At 42.6% G+C, this 17,025-nt stretch overlaps 1 protein-coding gene across 7 annotated transcripts in view; it reads left to right on the forward strand.

Moving 5' to 3' along the window:
• The window catches only part of RBPJ (recombination signal binding protein for immunoglobulin kappa J region), a 223,378-nt gene that overhangs the window by 118,943 nt on the left and 87,410 nt on the right, over window positions 1–17,025 (forward strand). The window contains exon 1 of one of the 7 annotated variants that reach the window (XM_076001154.1): window positions 7,968–8,143. The exons of 2 other annotated variants lie outside the window; for them this stretch is intronic. In XM_076001154.1, the coding sequence (XP_075857269.1) occupies window positions 8,085–8,143 (59 nt within the window). In that variant the 5' untranslated portion in view covers window positions 7,968–8,084. Of the gene's footprint in view, window positions 1–7,967; window positions 8,144–8,274; window positions 8,378–11,428; window positions 11,957–17,025 lie in introns of those variants that run through there. 4 more of the 7 variants (XM_076001152.1, XM_012754620.3, XM_012754621.2 and 1 more) reach the window with 4 other exon arrangements.

Raw genomic sequence — 17,025 nt, forward strand, 5'->3', positions numbered from 1 at the left:
ATGTAGTTTTTAGTTGGCCAATTAATTTCTTTCTATTTTTAGTAGAGACAGGGTCTTGCTCTTGCTCAGGCCGGTTTCGAACTCCTGATCTTCAGTGATCCTCCTGCCTTGGCTTCCCAGAGTGCTGGGATTACGGGCGTGAGCCACCATGCCCAGCTAATTTTTTTTTGTATATATATTTTTAGTTGGCCAATTAATTTCTTTCTATTTTTAGTAGAGACGGGGTCTTGCTTTTGCTCAGGCTGGTTTTGAACTCCTGACCTTGAGTGATCCACCTGCCTTGGCCTCCCAGAGTGCTAGGATTACAGGCATGAGCCACCGTGCCCAGCCATAAACAGAGAGTTTCTCAAATGCATTTTAGAAATAAAATACAGCATTATTAGATTGAGATGAAACTTTTCATTGTAGTAAACTAAGTCTGTACTCAATATTCATGAATAGTTTAATTAGAAATTATCCTAGAGACTTATTTTCTTGCATTAATTCCACAGGATTTTTAAAAATTCCAATGTGTTGACATAATGACAATTAAACTTTTTAAAATTAATTAAAATAAAAATATTGATATAATGACAACAGCAATCATTAAATGAAACAATGTACCATTTGATTATAATGTTCGAGGAGATTTTCAATTAGTTGGCTATCTTTGATAGAGTTAGATATTTCACAAGACGGGAATTGTTTGATATCCCAGTATTTGTCCGTGCTTGAGAAGACAGGATCTAAAAATTGATCTTCTTATTCCTTAGTCTATTTTGGACAAGGGTGCTAGCCACAAAGGTCATACCTACAAGTTGATGCTTATCATTACACTATCTATGACACAAAACAATACAGATGCAAAGAGTGAAACCTTTCTGGTAGGCTTTCTTTGAAAATGTGATAAAGGCCATGTGTGTACAAGGTTAATAGTAGCACAAGCCAAAGGAGAGAATGCAGGGATCTTTTTTTGCTCTATTGATTTGCTATATAACCACAGTCAAATTTTTAAAAATAAATAGGCCAATTGATATTAAATACCATGACTTTAAGATAATTCTTTCAATTTGATTATCTACATAATTATTTAATTTGATCTATGCACTAAACCTCTAAGGCAGGTGGTATTAGTCCATCTGATAAGAAAAAAATTGAACATGAGTATGGATAGGAGAATTTCCTAAGGGTAGTAACATTTACTGAGTGCCTACTGTATACCCAGTTATTTAATGGAATATTTCAATCAATCTTAAAATAACCCTATGTGATAGATTTCATATTCCCCATTTGCAGATGAGGAAAAAGGAACCTGCTCAAAGTTGATTAGCTGGTCAGTGGTGGAGGCCTTAGGCCTCCATAGTGGAGCTAGTTCAATGCTCTTTCATTCATACCCCAGCTGTTTTTTTTAAAACTATGAATGTCTACCATTGGCTTAAGACAGAACCAAAACTCAATGTAATATATGCTACATGACAAGGGGGGAAGTTTAGGAAATCAAAATTTAAGTATACTTCCTTATAAACAGATAACTGGAATTTCATGATTCATATTGTGGTGTTATTTCTTGTATAGAAAGTGTTAACAGGCTTTAACTCATTCATGTTATAAAAAGAACAAAATATATCAATCACACATGGAAACATTTTCTTTCAATTACATTAGCTACAAAAATTTCTGACAAATCATTAGATGTGTACACATTCTTCTCACCAAATGTGCATTTGATTCCATTCACGTTCCACATCACTAAATGGCCTGTTCATTTTCTTGCCTTACCTTCCTGAACTGTTGCACATGTTAGCAAGAAAAACTTAACCCAGGATTGCAAAAAAATCAAATTGCCAGGGCCAAAGAATCCTGTGAAAAATTAAACACAATTGGAAAGAAAAGCATGAGTATTTATTTTTGTTTCTTAAGTTCTCCTGAAGCTCACTCTGTGATTCATTTTTGGTGTTCTCCTTATTTCTTTTAATCCTGAGGTTAGAGCTTATTTTCCTTATAGAATTGCACAGTCTAATGAAACCCTTCTTGGCACTCTTTCAGTCTCTTGTACATTTTACTAACCTTGATTAACACATAGTAGAAAATGATAGGGATAATGTTAAGAATACTCAGGAGGCATAAAAATGGATAAAAAACCACGAGCTGAGAAACGTCTGTGGAGTAATTTGCTCCTAATTTCTAATGGGAGTTAACAGTAAGGTTGGCCCCTGTACAATCTGATCACATGAAACCCTGCTTTGTGTCTTCATCAGCCACTTACAGCAGGTTTCCCAAACTTTTTGCACATGTTAACCTCTTGTAAATTAAATAATAATAATGATATTGTCATTTCTGAGGGGGATATGATAAAGAACTGAATTAACATCAATCTAGACAAAATCATAACCATATTTGGCCATTTTAACATTGATCAGGGGTCTGCAAACTACGGCCTGCAGGCCACATATGACCCGCTGAGGACATTTATCTGGCCTGCTGGGTGTTTTTGCCGACGCTGCCTGTCCTGCTTAGCAGCCGACTGGTCCCGGGCCCACAGTGCGCATGTGTGGGATGTGCACCACACTCTCCAATGGCCCTCCGATGGTCAGAGGGACAGTGAACTGGCCCCCTGTTTAAAAAGTGTGAGGACCCCTGAATTGATTTTTGAAGTATTCAGGACATATTTTGCAAGAATTTTAATGAGGTGAATGCAAGTTACGGATTTGTTGAATAATAATGATAAAAACTAACAATACTATAACAATTATGTTATAGCATTGTTCTATGCACTTTAAACATTGTAACACTTTGAATTCTCATGACAACCCTATGAATTAAGCTATTATTTCTATTTTACATGTAAAGAAACTGAGGTACCAACAGGTTAAATAATTTGTCTAAGATCACATAGCTAATAATGTTGAAATGTGTCACTGTGTTTAAACCACCATAGCAAGCTGTAATGACCCCTCACAAGTCACTTCACATGCCCATTGGATACACACTAAGGGACTCCCAAACTCATCCCTTTTACTATTTACATATTTTATTAATTGATTTAAAAAAAGAAACTACTTGCTATTACTCCTTTTGATAAGAAACTCCCAGAGAGAGAGGTCATACCCAATTTATAATAAAGATTCTCCAAGCTTGGTTCATGAGCAGTTTGCATCAGAATCTCTGCCCAGCCTGCTTTGAATGCCTGTTCCTTGGCTTCAGCCCAGATTTACTCATTTAGCATCTTAGGGAGTGGGACCCAGGTGACTTTGATGCCCACTAACTTTTGAGGACCCTGGTTCTACCAGGTCCTTCTTATTACCTTGCACCAACCCCCCATCTGGAGTTCCCCTGAATATGAGATGCTCTTTCACACCTTGCACCCTAAGCATGCTGTTTCCTGTGCTTGTCATGCTTCCTCCTCCTCTTATGTTCTTTTGAACTCCCACTGCAGTAAGAGTCAGCTCAAAAGACATCTCTGTAAAGGCTTCCTGGGCCCATCAGGAAAGAGTCGGGCACCTCTTCCACTATACTGCCATGCAGTTAAACTCATGTCTCTATTCTAGCACAGAATTACACTGCAACTGCTCTGTGTACTCCGTTAGCCAGGGAGTCCCATGAAGTTGTGTTCTTTGCATTATGCATCTTTGTAAAACACCTAAGATAATGCCTGAACTGCAGTACGGGTAGGTACTCTAAACATGCTGCTTGAATAGACTATGCATTAGTTCTGTTGTTTTAATTCTATTGAGATCGTAGATCATGTACATAACTTTTAGTAGAAACTAATTCTACTAAAGTGGAAGAAAGAATTTTATTTGGTCAATTTTTTTTGTCTTCTTCCACATTTATTCCATTTCTTCCCCACCCTCCACATTTTTTATGTTTTACATTGAGCAGGCAATACATGCACATGGCACAAAACTGAAAGGGTCCAAGATAGCATACTGTGAGAGAAGCCCCCTCTTCACCTGTGTCCTCCAACTGTTTGGGCTTTTACAGGAAGGCACCACCATCGCAGTATCTAGTGTGTCCTTCCAGAGCCATTTTAGACACATACAAATAAGTATATATTTATCTGTTACTGTTTTACACTGTTTTTTAAAGTGTTCGATCCTTCCATATAAGTACATAAAAAGCAGCCTCTGCTTATTAACAGATGCATACTATTCCATTCTATGAATATATCATGATTTTTAAAAAATAAGACATCCCTTGACATTTAGGTTGTTACCAGTATTTTTTACCATGGATGATGCTGGAAATTATAGGTAATTTCACATATGTGAGTATATCTATAGGATAAACTTCTACAAATGGAACTGTAGGATTAACAGGTAGTAATCAATTTTGCCAAAAATGGCTTCCATAAAGATTACATCCATTTTCACTTCCACTTGCAACCCATGAAAATATATTTCTTTATTTTTATTTTTTTTATTTTTTTCAGCCACACAACCGCAAGTGGAAATATGTTTCTTTAGTGTTTTCCTTCCTCAGGGTCTAGAATGGAGAGTAAAGGAAACTCTAAGTGTAGCCTCATATACGGGTCTAACCGAGAGGAAAGGATTGTTTTTTTGCAGAAAGCCAACACAGGTGATTTTTCTATAGGCTTTTTTTCTCCTCCCCAGGCAGGCAGGTCCTGGGGTTCTCACTGCTGGTCTAACCCCAATATTGTTTTGAACCCTAGAAGGCTTAGTGAGTTTTCAGAATCATTTCTGCCATGTCCTAAAGTGGAAGACATTCTACATTCATCCTACACATACTTACAATGCACCAGGCATCATTCTAGTGGCTAAGGCTTGAATAATGAACAAAACAGACAAAAGTCCCTGCCCTCATTAAGATTACATTTATCATGGGAGGAAGCAGATAGTAAACACAGTATACAAGTATGACAAGTTATAAAATTAAGCAGAAAGGGAGATAAAGAATATGGGAGTCACTCTTGTGAAGTATAGTCAGGGAAGCCCTCATTGAGGAGGTGATATTTGAGCAAAGACCTGGAAGGAGTGAGGGAATGAGCCAGAAGATGCCTTAAGGGAAGAGTATTTCAGGTAGTGGAAACAACAAAGGCCTGAAGTTGAGAGCATTCTAGGTAGTAGAAAGAGCAAAGGGTGTCTTGGTGTGTCTCAGAACAGCAAGGAAGGAAGCTGGTCAGAGCTCAGTGAGTGAGGGGAAGAGGAGTTGAAGGCAGAGAGGTGATGGTGGTGGCAGCAGGGAGTTGGCAGCAAGCCAAATTGTGTAGGTCCTTATAGTGAAATGAGAAAACCATTGGAGAGTTCTAGTGGGTTACTCAGAATGCTCCATTGAGAACAGATTGAGGAAAGGCAAGGATGGAAGAAGGGAGGAGAGATTAGGGGACTTCCTTAAACCAGGTGGGAAATGAGATGAGTTAGACTGGGTGGGTAGCCAAAGACATGTGAAATATTTGGAATGTGGTATATTTTGAAGGTAGAGCCAGCACGATTTTCTGATTGGATCCTGAGTATGAGAGAGAAAGCAGGTAAGAGTGACTCCAAGGTTCTTGGCTTAAGTAAATGGAAGAATGGAGTTGCCCCTTACTGAGATGGGGAAAGGCTACAGGCAAAGCATTTTTAGGGTGAAAATGAGGAGTTGTAATTACATTTGTGGTTACCAGGGCTTTCCAAGGACCTGGGACTCTAAGAAGGCCATGGTTCCAAATGAGATCAGTGGCCAGAACTAGACCATGACTGAAATGCTTTCTTGAGATTAAGGTTCCAAGGACATTGTCCTCTTCCTAAGCCTTCCTGTTCCAAACCAGACTTGCATTGAGATATTATATTCAACGTTCTTACACTTTTTTCTGTATGAAAAATATAATCAAAGGAATAGGCAAACACACACATATGCACACCCCTAAAAACCTTGAAAACAATTCAAAACTTGGATTTCCTTCGAGTAGAGGACTCGTTGTCCTGCAAATATAAAAATTCAATCCAAGTCTACATTTGTGGGTCTATGATGTCAGCAAGACACCAGTTTCTATGCTGGGCTAGGCTGGTATAGAAACCACACCAGGGACAATCTGAAACACAGCTGACAGAAGAATGTGACCAGGAACTCATCGCACAGATAAACAATCCAAAAATAAGGGATGCATTTAAAAAGTAGTCACTAAAACACCTGACAAAACAATACCTAAAATGGGATATTTCAACAAAAACACGGAAAAGTGAAGGAAAGCAAAAGCAATATTTTAAGTCATATCGTGGGAGGAAAAAAAAAAGAACAGAAACTGAAAAAAGGGATTACTTCAAAAGGCTGGGAAGAGGTTGGAGAAAAGAAATTTAAAAATCGTGTCCTTGAATAGGAGGCAGAATCTTTACAAGGCCACAGTGCGAGAGTGCAGAGCAGCATGTTTTTTTTCTTCTACGCAACTCACAAGGCCAGAGGGTAGATCAGAAAGAAAACCAACTGCTAGAGGAGAGTGGCTAAGGGAATCAAAACTTGTTTTAAAGCAACTGAAGCGGTGGCCAGACGAGGTGACTCAGAGGCATGACTCAAAGCCGACACTGGGGGCTGTCTGTCAGCTGCCGGAGGCGGGGGGCGCAGCGTCTAACACATTTTAGGAAAGTACCAGGCTCGTGGCCGACAGGAAATCTCCCCAGGAGTCTGCCCGGGGCTTCTCCTGCCCTACAGCCTGACCTCTTGCCCTCCCAACCTGGAGCAGTTTCTTAAGTCTTGGCTTCCCCTTCTTTTAGAGGCTCCCCACCCGCTTTCTTCCACCGAGCGTCACCGGGCGTGTGCGTTTGTGCAAGACGACGATCTCCTCCCCCGCCGCCCTCCGCCCAGCGCTCCCAGCCACGCGCCCACCGCCCCGCCTCCGCGGCGAGCCGCTCCCTTCCCACCCCGCCCGCCGCCCGCGCCCGCCGCCCGCCGCCCGCCGCCCGCCGCCCGGGCACGCGCGGCACGAACAGCGCCCGGAGCTGCGCTAGACAAACACCTGTCCCGCCAGGGCTCCGCGAGACTTGAGGCGAAAGCATAGGCAACAAGGGCGCGTTCTCGCGAGGTTTAGGAAATTTCCCACGGCCCGTGTTGTGTCTGAGCCGAGTAGTGGAAGGCGGTGGGAAGGAGGTGTAGCGTGAGACTGGCGGCCCGCGCTGGGCACATGCGCAGTGCCGGTCGCGCGTGCCGCGCCGATCCTGCGGCGCCTTCAGCAGGTTTCGGGCGGCGAATTCCAGTTGTCCGGGTTTTGGGGCTCCCTACGGGAGGCAGCGCCGAATCTGGGAATCTCTAGGAAAGGAAAGGGCAAGGGAGGGGGGAAAAGGGGGGCTGCAGGTAGAGAGGAGGGGGCGGGGCTCGGACCCTGCACCTTGCTGTTAAATGCCCAGACGGGCCACGTTTACTCGGGTGCTTCCGGGCTTACGCCGCCTGAGGTGCGTTCCGGGCAGCTAGCAGTGCCCCGGCTGTGCCAGGCCCACGGGAGGCCGGGTTCCCTGTGCAGCAGTCCGTCCCCACACACACCTGCGCGCCCACGGGCTGGCGGCTGCCCGCGGTCCTAGGGAGGCTCACGCGGCAGGCGGCTGCCTGCACCGCGTCGGGGGTAGGAGGACGTGGCACTTCGCGCTTCTGGAGGAAACCATTCGGCGCCCTGGCGCGTGTATGCGAGGGGGACAGTAGGGGAGTCCCTGCCGGAGGCCTGACCTCATCTCGCACCCACATAGAAAGCTAAGCGAGAGCTCAGCTGCGAAAGCTTTCCGTCTACAGAGCTCTGGAAGGGTCCCCTCACTAGCGCGGGGGGCGAGGGAATGAAGACAACTCCTGCTAGGTCGCTCGTCCAAGCCCCACGCACTTCCGTAGCTCCCGCACCCAACGCCGAGATTAGCATAAAGGAAGCGCCCAGTGAACGCTGTGAATGAATGAAAAGAGTTGGGAACCCAGAGTGAGCGGGAAGCCGCTTGGAAAACACCCATTTGAGGAGGTGTTTCATCTAGGCCTGTGAAACGCGGCAGATTTTCCCAGGACCCCTCCTCCCGTGCCCTCGGCCCGCCTCCTGGCCTCCATTCCGCGGCCCCGTAGTAATCCCCTCCGGTTTTCCTCAGTCTCCACGTACGTCCCTCAGGGCGCGTCCCAAAACCCGGATAACCGGAGCGCTCCCCATGGACCACACCGTGGGCTCGCCCGCGGAGGCGCCGCCTGCGCATGCTCCAGCGCTTGGGTAGGTTTCCAGGGAAGGCAGTGAGCAGGCTCGCCTACACCGCGGGCGGCGCGAGGCGTCTGGCTCTTCGCGGCGGCTGCGAGGGGAAAAGCAGCGCGGGGGCTGGGTGGAATCGAGGAGTGAGGAAAAAAAGGAAGGGGCGGGGGAGAGGGACCAGGGAAGGCGGCGGGGGGAATCTCGCGAGGGTTGGAGTTTTGGCGAGAGTTTGTGGAAGATGGCGCCTGTTGTGACAGGGTAAGTCTCGGGGAATCGGAGCGCTGGGAATCGGGAAAGTTGCGGGCGGCTGGCAGCCCGCGGCGGGCTCGGGGGCCGCGGCGCGCTTGGCGTCCGGGGCCCGTGGGGGCGGCGTCGCGTGCGCCGAGCGCGGCGGCGGCGTGTGGCCGTGCGCTGCCGCTCCGCGCCGCCGCGGCTCGGGCTCCGGCGCGTGAGGGCGGGCGGCGGCGAGGCCGGCGGGTGCGGGCGAGAGTGCGGCCGGGCGCGCGGGGCCCGCGGGCGCAGTGCCTGCCGCGCGCCTCCCGCGCCGCCGCCCGCGGGCCGCGCCGCGGGGCTCCGCACAGCTTTGTTCCTCGCGGCCGTCGTCGCCTCCGAGCCCCGCCGGTGTCCGCGGCCCCAGGCGCTTTGTCTTTCCCCGCTGCCCCCCGCGACTCTCTACCCCCGGCCCTTTGTTTCGCCGCCTTAGGCGCTTTGTCCGACCCGTCGCGCCCCGCGTCCCCGTTCCATCTCCGCCCCTCCGCTGTCCTCCCATGCCCCTTTGTTGTGCCCCTCTCCTGTCGGTAGTCCAGTGACCTGCCACAGCCCAGCCGCCGGATTCCTGCCTCAGTCTTTCTTCCATTGTCTTTCTCATGTGTATCCTCTCTGTTTTCTCTTTGGTCCTTGATTACCCCGGAGGCTTTGTCTCCCCCATCCAGTGGCTTGTTCTCTCAGCACCCCCTTCCCTTTCCACCATCGGGTGATTTATCCGCTACCCGCGGGGTGAGTCTGCCGAACTGTCTCAGCCCCGGGGACTCCGTCTGGTGCCTCAGACTCTACGGTTTGTTGTTGTTTTGTGGGTCTGAAAGATGCATGGGATACTTAGTTTCCTCCGCACCTCTTTCTCTCGGGATTTTATGGGTCACCCCACCTCTTTCCTCTCGGAATTAAAGCGTCTCCGATTTTCATAGCCGACTCTTTGGGCCCGAGGTTGTTTTGCTTGGAAACGGTAGCCTTGGAAAAAAATCTGGTCTCTTGGTGGTTACTGCGCCCCCCTCCCTTTCAGTGGTTTCTGACGGCCTAGGCCAAGGGCAGCTGTGTGGCTTTGCTTCTAGGTTACCTGAAGATGCGTAGGGCATTGTAGGACGTCTAGGAGACTCGGGTATTTATTTATTTTTTTTCTGTTGGTGTTTGAGATTAGTTTCAGATACCCACGGTGGATATTCATTTGGCGTGTGAGAAGTTGAGTGAATTTTGATGTTAAAAACTTGTGACTGTTGGGGTGGAGAATTTCAGCATTTTCTAGAATCTAGATGTAGAGTTTAGTTATTTCACCAGTAACTCCTGCATCATAAGGAAAAGGAGAAACATACTGCTTGGGAATTTTATATACTTGTTTTATTTTTTCGGTACATAGTTTAAAGTTATTTGCTTTTCGCTCTGTAGATTTATGACAGCCACAACCCTCCTGTCCCATCATTGGGGTGATGGGACAGAAATGAGGAAAGCGGTGAAGAGTGCAGTTTCTAGTTGATGGGTGCTGCTTTTAGGACCTTTGTGGAATATATTACTCAAATACAGTTAAAAACCATGTATACATATAAGATGTGGATACTATGTATATAGTATACATACAAGATGTATATAATATGTATATAATATACATATAAGTAGTAGCCTTTAGTAGTGAGGTTCTTTTGAAGACACTTCTTTTTTTGTTTTGTTTTGTTTTTAGCGTATTATGGGGGTACAAGTGTTAAGGTTACTTATATTGCTCATGCCCCCCTCTCCCCTCGAGTAAGAGCTTCAAGCATGTCCATCCCCCAAACGTTGCACATCTTACTCGTTGCACATCTTACTGGTTTTGGTTGTATATACCCATCCCCTCCTTCTCCCTCCCCTTCTCCCGACACCCGATAAATGTGACTTCTATGTGTCCACTTAGGTGTTGATCCGTTAATACCAATTTGCTGGTGAGTACATGTGGTGCTGGTTTTTCCATTCTTGAGATACTTCACTTAGTAGAATGGGTTCCAGCTGTATCCAGGAATATACAAGAGGTGCTATATCACCATTGTTTCTTAAAGCTGAGTAGTATTCCATGGTATACATATACCACATTTTATTAATCCACTCATGAATTGATGGGCACTTGGGTGCTTTGCAATTGTGAATTGTGTGAAGACACTTCTTAATGTTGAAGGACTGTTAACTTGTTATGTTCTTATTGTTATGGTAATGGCAAAAGCTTGAGGTTATGTGTGGGAGTGTGTGTGTGTAAAGTGCGGTGTATTTTAGTGACCCTAGTTGTTCTGGTGCTAGGAATAAGAGGTATTAGGTTTACCAGTATTACTTTACTGAATGTATTTTTCAGGAGTTTTTTTTTTCCCCCCACTACTTGATTACTACCTTTAGAAGATATGCTACTCATAAGATCATTTGGAGTGTCATTTGGTTTACGACTGAAGTTCTATATAAAGTGTTACTGCAAAGGATATACAGATCTATAAGAAATGTTGGTGCATTGGAAAGCCTTTTTTGTTTTTGTTTTTTGGCTGTGATTAGAATTAGATTGAATTTTAATTAATGGAAAACCATGGTTTCATGATTGATACATGAAGTTTTTTGTGAAAATTTGCAGTCTGGGTTCCATGAGTGGGTTTTACTAATAATCTTTAGTATCCCTTACTTATTCTCAGTACATAATCATTCTTCTGAAGGTAAAATCTTGAGCATACTGGTTCTAACTGGAAGCAAACTGTAAATACTGTGTAATAATGGAAGGTATTTTGCTCTGACTTGAACATATAAGAATGATCGAATGATCATAAAAGTGCTTTTACAATTTGAGTTGTGTTTTTTGTTTCTAAATCATGTAAGACCTTTATTTTGTGACCAAATAAAACAGTGCCTTTAATTATAACAAATGGCATCATATTTAGAAATCTACAGGATGAATTGTGTTGGGAAACTTTCATTCTGAATATTGACCATTAAAACTTTTATTATCCATGCATATTGCCGATGGGCCTGTGGAGCTTATATTTTCAGGAAAAGAATATAAGAGCCTTGCTTTTGCAGTATTTTCAGATCTATTCTAATATATGCTTCTAGGTATTAGATTTTATGCAGTTAGGTTTGTTAAAAAGTTACCTATTGCCCCATACCAACAGATTTCTATTGCTGTCTTTTACGTGGGTAAGATAATAATTGCTTTGGGAAAAAAGCCATTCTTGCCAGATGTAATTTATTAAATAATCTTTGGCATCCTAGATGGATAAGGCATTAGGGGAAAAAATGTTTTGTTTGAAAGTTCTTACAAATTTTCTTAATTCTGGTGGTCAGTCATTTTTAGAAATTAAGTCATAAGACTTGGCTCTAAAGCATTATTTTGCATCCTCCTAATACTAAATTTCATGTTATTTCAACTGAGGGCAGTATTTTCTCATGGATTGAGTAAAAGTTGTTATTTTTGGCATCTGGCTTTGTGATTATTTCCAAGTTACTCTACTTCCCCTGGGCCAGTTTCCTAATTGTGTAGTAAAATGGGAATCGTAATAACTTGCCACATTTGCATAGGATTGCTGTGCCTTAAGATGTGCAGAGAGCATCCTTGGGTGAAAGGTGTGGCTAAGGTCTAGGAATTGTTACTGAAATAAGCTAATGTGAAGTAGATCATATTTTATAGGACGTCAAGTAGGTGGTTTTGAACTAAGTTCTTAGCAAATCATGGCAATGATAGTGGGATGAAAAAAAACCCAAATATGTATTATAGTCTGAGTAATAAAACATACTTTTTTTTCCTATAAACTTGCAGGGAGACAGACAAGTAAAACAAATTACAGGGTATTGTGTGTGTTGTGTAAGAGATTGAAGAGCTGTCAAAGTCAAATGTAATAACACGTAAAATTATGGGATGCCTTTCCTCTATTGATTTGTTTCCTGCATATATAATAGTAATATTAAAAAGTAGCACAACATGTTTTCACCGGACTGTAAGCCAAGTCTGTTAATAGTAATGCCTAATTTTAAATATGCCTTATGTTTAATGGTTTGCTATTTGCTCTTAAGAATATTCTCTAACAACCAGGACTATAATTTCAGACTTGACTCTTGGCCTTAGGAAAGTGTTTTCTGTTTGGGGGACACTATATAGATATATATTGAACAAATGAAACCTGTTGCTTCTCTGTTCTTGGTAGATGACATCATGTCCCATCTAGTTCCCCAAGCCAGGATTCTGGATTCCTCTCTCATCAACCTTTAACATTTAATCACTAAGAACTGATAATTTTTCGTCCCCAAAAATCTTTTGAATCTGCCTCCTTCATTCTTACTGCCACAGTTCAGGCTCTCATCATTTGTCACCTGGATTACTGCAGACATATTTGATAGCCTTTTTTTTTGCATCTAGACTCACCCACTTTATCCAGCTTCCACATAGTTGCAGCACAGTCTTTCTAAAGAGCAAATCGGATCATTTCAGTCCTTAGTCTAAAAACCTTTCAATGGCTCCCTCTAGCAGTCTTCATTAAGAGAGGCAGCAAAGTGGAGGGTTATGAGCTCACAAAGGATTTAATCTGGACTGGATTCCAATTCTGTCTCTGTTACTTTAAACCCCTGTAATATTGAGAAGTTACCCTCTCCATCAATTGCAAGATAATTATTCCTAACTCAAAGAGTAGTTTTGAAGATTCAGAGATACTGCATGACAGCATTTAAAATTCCTGACACATAACAAGTGCTCAAAAATGTTAGCTCATGTGGCATATAGAGTTTTCCATAATTATTTCATTTACCTCTTTCCAGCTGAATTGTTTATCTTTTTCTCTCTCTCCATAATCAGTGCTCTAGTCATATTTAAGAACTTGGTCCCTGCATGGGTTTGGCAGTTTAATGACATCTTCTGCATGAGGAGTACTGGTCCTTAGTGTGTTGTTATTCAGGACTAAAATCAGGGAATATTCTAACCAGATCCAGTAGGCTAAGTTTCTCGCCCTGGCTGTATGTTATTGAATACTGTGTATAATTCTCCTGGAAGTGTGATACTAAATTGTGATTATCTATTACACCCAAATGTTGTTAATTACTTCGTGGCAGATATCACTTATATATTCTGATACTTAGAAGAGTGCCTAGCACATGATAGAGACTCAGCAAAAGGATTTTTTGAACAAAGGACTCCAAGTACTTTGAAACCTTGATGCAATGTGTTTCATGTAGGCAAAATTTTATATGTGTGTGTGTGTGTACAGTGTATGTGCGCATATGTATATAATTTATATTTGACTTTGATTCTATAGGGAGTAATTGCTGAAGTACCCAGAGGAATTGATACTTTCAGCCACAGGCAGTCTTATAACTCCTGAGAACAACATTATATTATAGTAAGGCTCTTTGGCAAAAGTTCTTTTTGGATTGTTACAACATGCTGTTATATTGTCTGTACAAAACTGACAAGCTTTAATTTTTATTTTATTTTATTTTATTTTTTTGAGACAGAGTCTTGCTTTGTTGCCCACGCTAGAGTGAGTGCCGTGGTGTCAGCCTAGCTCACAGCAACCTCAAACTCCTGGGCTCAAGCAATCCTACTGCCTCAGCCTCCCAAGTGGCTGGGACTACAGGCATGTGCCACCATGCCCGGCTAATTTTTTCTATATATATATTAGTTGGCCAATTAATTTCTTTCTATTTATGGTAGAGACGGGGTCTCGCTCTTGCTCAGGCTGGTCTCGAACTCCTAACCTTGAGTAATCCGCCTGCCTTGGCCTCCCAGAGTGCTAGGATTACAGGCGTGAGCCACTGTGCCCAGCCCGTTAAATTTTATATTTTATATGATTTGCTCTCAACCTTTTCAAAAGGTTTCATTATTTTTAAGTGTAAGTTCCTAGGTACATAGGGGTGTATGTTAAACCTTAGCATACTATATACTGCTTTTTTGGGGATCCATGCCATAGAACCAAATAATGAATTGATACTCTACAGGGAGACTCAGGTCTTGTGGATAGACCACTTCAAAGCTTCAGGTTCTACCTTTATAACATAGAGAATAATAATTTACTTGTATTTTATCTGTCAGGGATAGTGTAACTATCAAGTAAGATAAAATATGTGATATAATTATAAATTATGGCCACTTGCAGTGGCTCCCGCCTGTAGTCCTAGCATTCTGAGAGGCCGAGGCGCGAGGATCATTTGAGCTCAGGTGTTCCAGACCAGCCTGAGCAAGAGAGAGATCCTGTCTCTACTAAAAAATGCAAAGAAATCAGCTGGACAACTAAAACATATATAGAAAAACCTAGCCGGGCATGGTGGCGCATGCCTGTAGTCTCAGCTACGCAGGAGGCTGAGGCAGTAGGATTACTTGAGCCCAGGAGTTTGAGGTTGCTCTGAGCTAGGCTGATGCCACAGCACTCTAGCCTGTGCAACAGAGTGAGACTCTGTCTCAAAAAAAAAATTAAAAAAATAATTATAAATTATAATTACAATACAATGAGAAGTGAAATAATTAAATGTGCAAGTGAATTATAAATAGTAAAGCTCTCTATACAAATAATTATTAAAACAGTTTCTTGTAATCTTTCACCATCAGAGTTCAAGATGGACTTGTTATACTGCAACTTGTGGTTTGTGGGTAAAGTTTTAGGAAGGTATCAGTGTATTTAGTGCAGAGGACCACAACCCTTGAAGTTTGTACTTTGGCATTTTGAGCAGACATACTTGGTAAATTACTGCTTGACCATGGGTGTTGTCATTGAGTCACCCCCAACTTTTTGGGGTCTACTTACATCACTTTCTTCTGTTTGGGCAGCTGTAACAATGTAGGAATGTTGCATGCCCAGCTGCTCTCTCTCAGACACCCTGCCCGCAGTTCTGGATGTCTCTTAGCCCTGGCACAACATTACGGTGCCTCATTAGGCCCTGCTTCTGCTTCAGGGAATAAAATGTTATCCTAATCGTCTAAAAAGGGTCAAGTATTTCCCAAACACATCAGACTTAACATGTGTCTGTGTGTGTGTGCGCGGGCAAGCAAAAGAGGTGCTATAAGTGGTAGCAGTTGCCTGTCTGTATACATATTTGTGTAATTTTGTTTGTTGAGACAATGCATAGTAATAAGCATGACAGCTTTTCAGTCAGATTGATGAAGTTCGTGGCAGTCTTAGGAATATGTATACTATTTTAAGTTTACAAAAAAGGAGAGAGAGAGAACACTGCCTCTTATGCATCTGAGTTGCAAGAGCCTTACAGTAAAAGCTGCACCTGTTGGACATCAGGTGGAAAACACTAGAAAATCAAGTTGACCCTTTTTAATTCCCCTTCCACTATTCTTTTCCTATATTCAGTAGTCTTTCTTAACTTAGCTTTAGGGCTAAGTTTATGTGCGCATTGTTAATTAGATGATAGTGGAAATTATAAGTGAATAAGAATCATTTGTTATAAAAAGTTTATATAGTGTTTATCACTCTATAAAACCATGATTTTTTATAAGTATGGTAAAGATTGTATTATATAAGTATAGTATTTTAAAATCAATGTTATAGATTTTTTTTTAAATATTATGAACAACTTATTTGGACATAGCCTAATTTTCCCTAGAATATAACTAGCTTTAAACTGGCTTGCATAATTGGAACAAAGGTATTTATTCCCTTTTTGGAAAGCTGCAGACCCACTAAGATTTTGCCTTGTTTTGCCAGCATACCTTTTCTCTCTTCTTTTTCTCTTTTTCTTTTTCTTTTCCTTTTCCTTTTTTGTCTTCTTTTTTTATTTTATTTTTTTGACAGAGTCTCACTCTGTTACCCGGGCTGGAGTGCCATGGCATCAGCCTAGCTCACAGCAGTCTCAAACTCCTGGGCTCAAGCAATTCTTCTGCCTCAGCCTCCTGAGTAGCTGGGACTACAGGGATGCACCACCACACCTGGCTAATTTTTTCTATATATTTTTAGTTGTCCAGCTAATTTCTTTTTATTTTTAGTAGAGATGGTGTCTCGCTCATTCTCAGACTGGTCTGAAACTCCTGAGCTCAAATAATCCTCCCGCCTCGGCCTCCCAGAATGTTAGGATTACAGGCGTGAGCCACCTACTATTGTTTTAATAACAATATATTTATTAGAGAAACAGTTGTTGAATACTTATTAGGTATATGACACTGCTATGTCTTGGGCCTATGAAGGTGGCTAAGAAATGGTTTGGTGAAACTCATGATTTAATGGAAAGTACACAGATAATTATAAGGGAAATTGTAAGTGCTGTAACAGATGTTTAGTTAGTATTGGTGGGAACACAGGTGTGAGTGATTATCTAAACTTGGAGCGGAAGCACGTAAAAACAGTGGGAGTTTGTAGAGTGCTGGGAAATTAAACCAGAGAAGTGGTTGGAGGCCTCCTGGAGGACCTTGAATACTAAGCTAAATATTTGAATATAATAGATGTAGAGGATAGGGGTAAGGCATTGATGAGGTGAAGCTGGATGTAAACAGTGTAAAATAGTTTGGAATTGCTGGAGACCCTAAGAGAAATATGATCAAGATCTGATCTATCTAGCCTGAGAATGATAGGCAAGGCAGCTCTTTTTGAGGCTCTTTGGAATGATTGTACTGTCATTAAAATAGGTCTATGGCTATGAGCATGTCAGTTAAGTCTTCTTATCTAAAAAGTGGCAGAGAATAATACTTCATGGTATCGATTAAATAA

This window comes from Microcebus murinus, chromosome 3 (assembly GCF_040939455.1).
Source record: "Microcebus murinus isolate Inina chromosome 3, M.murinus_Inina_mat1.0, whole genome shotgun sequence".
In the NCBI taxonomy this organism is placed as follows: Eukaryota; Metazoa; Chordata; class Mammalia; order Primates; family Cheirogaleidae; genus Microcebus; species Microcebus murinus.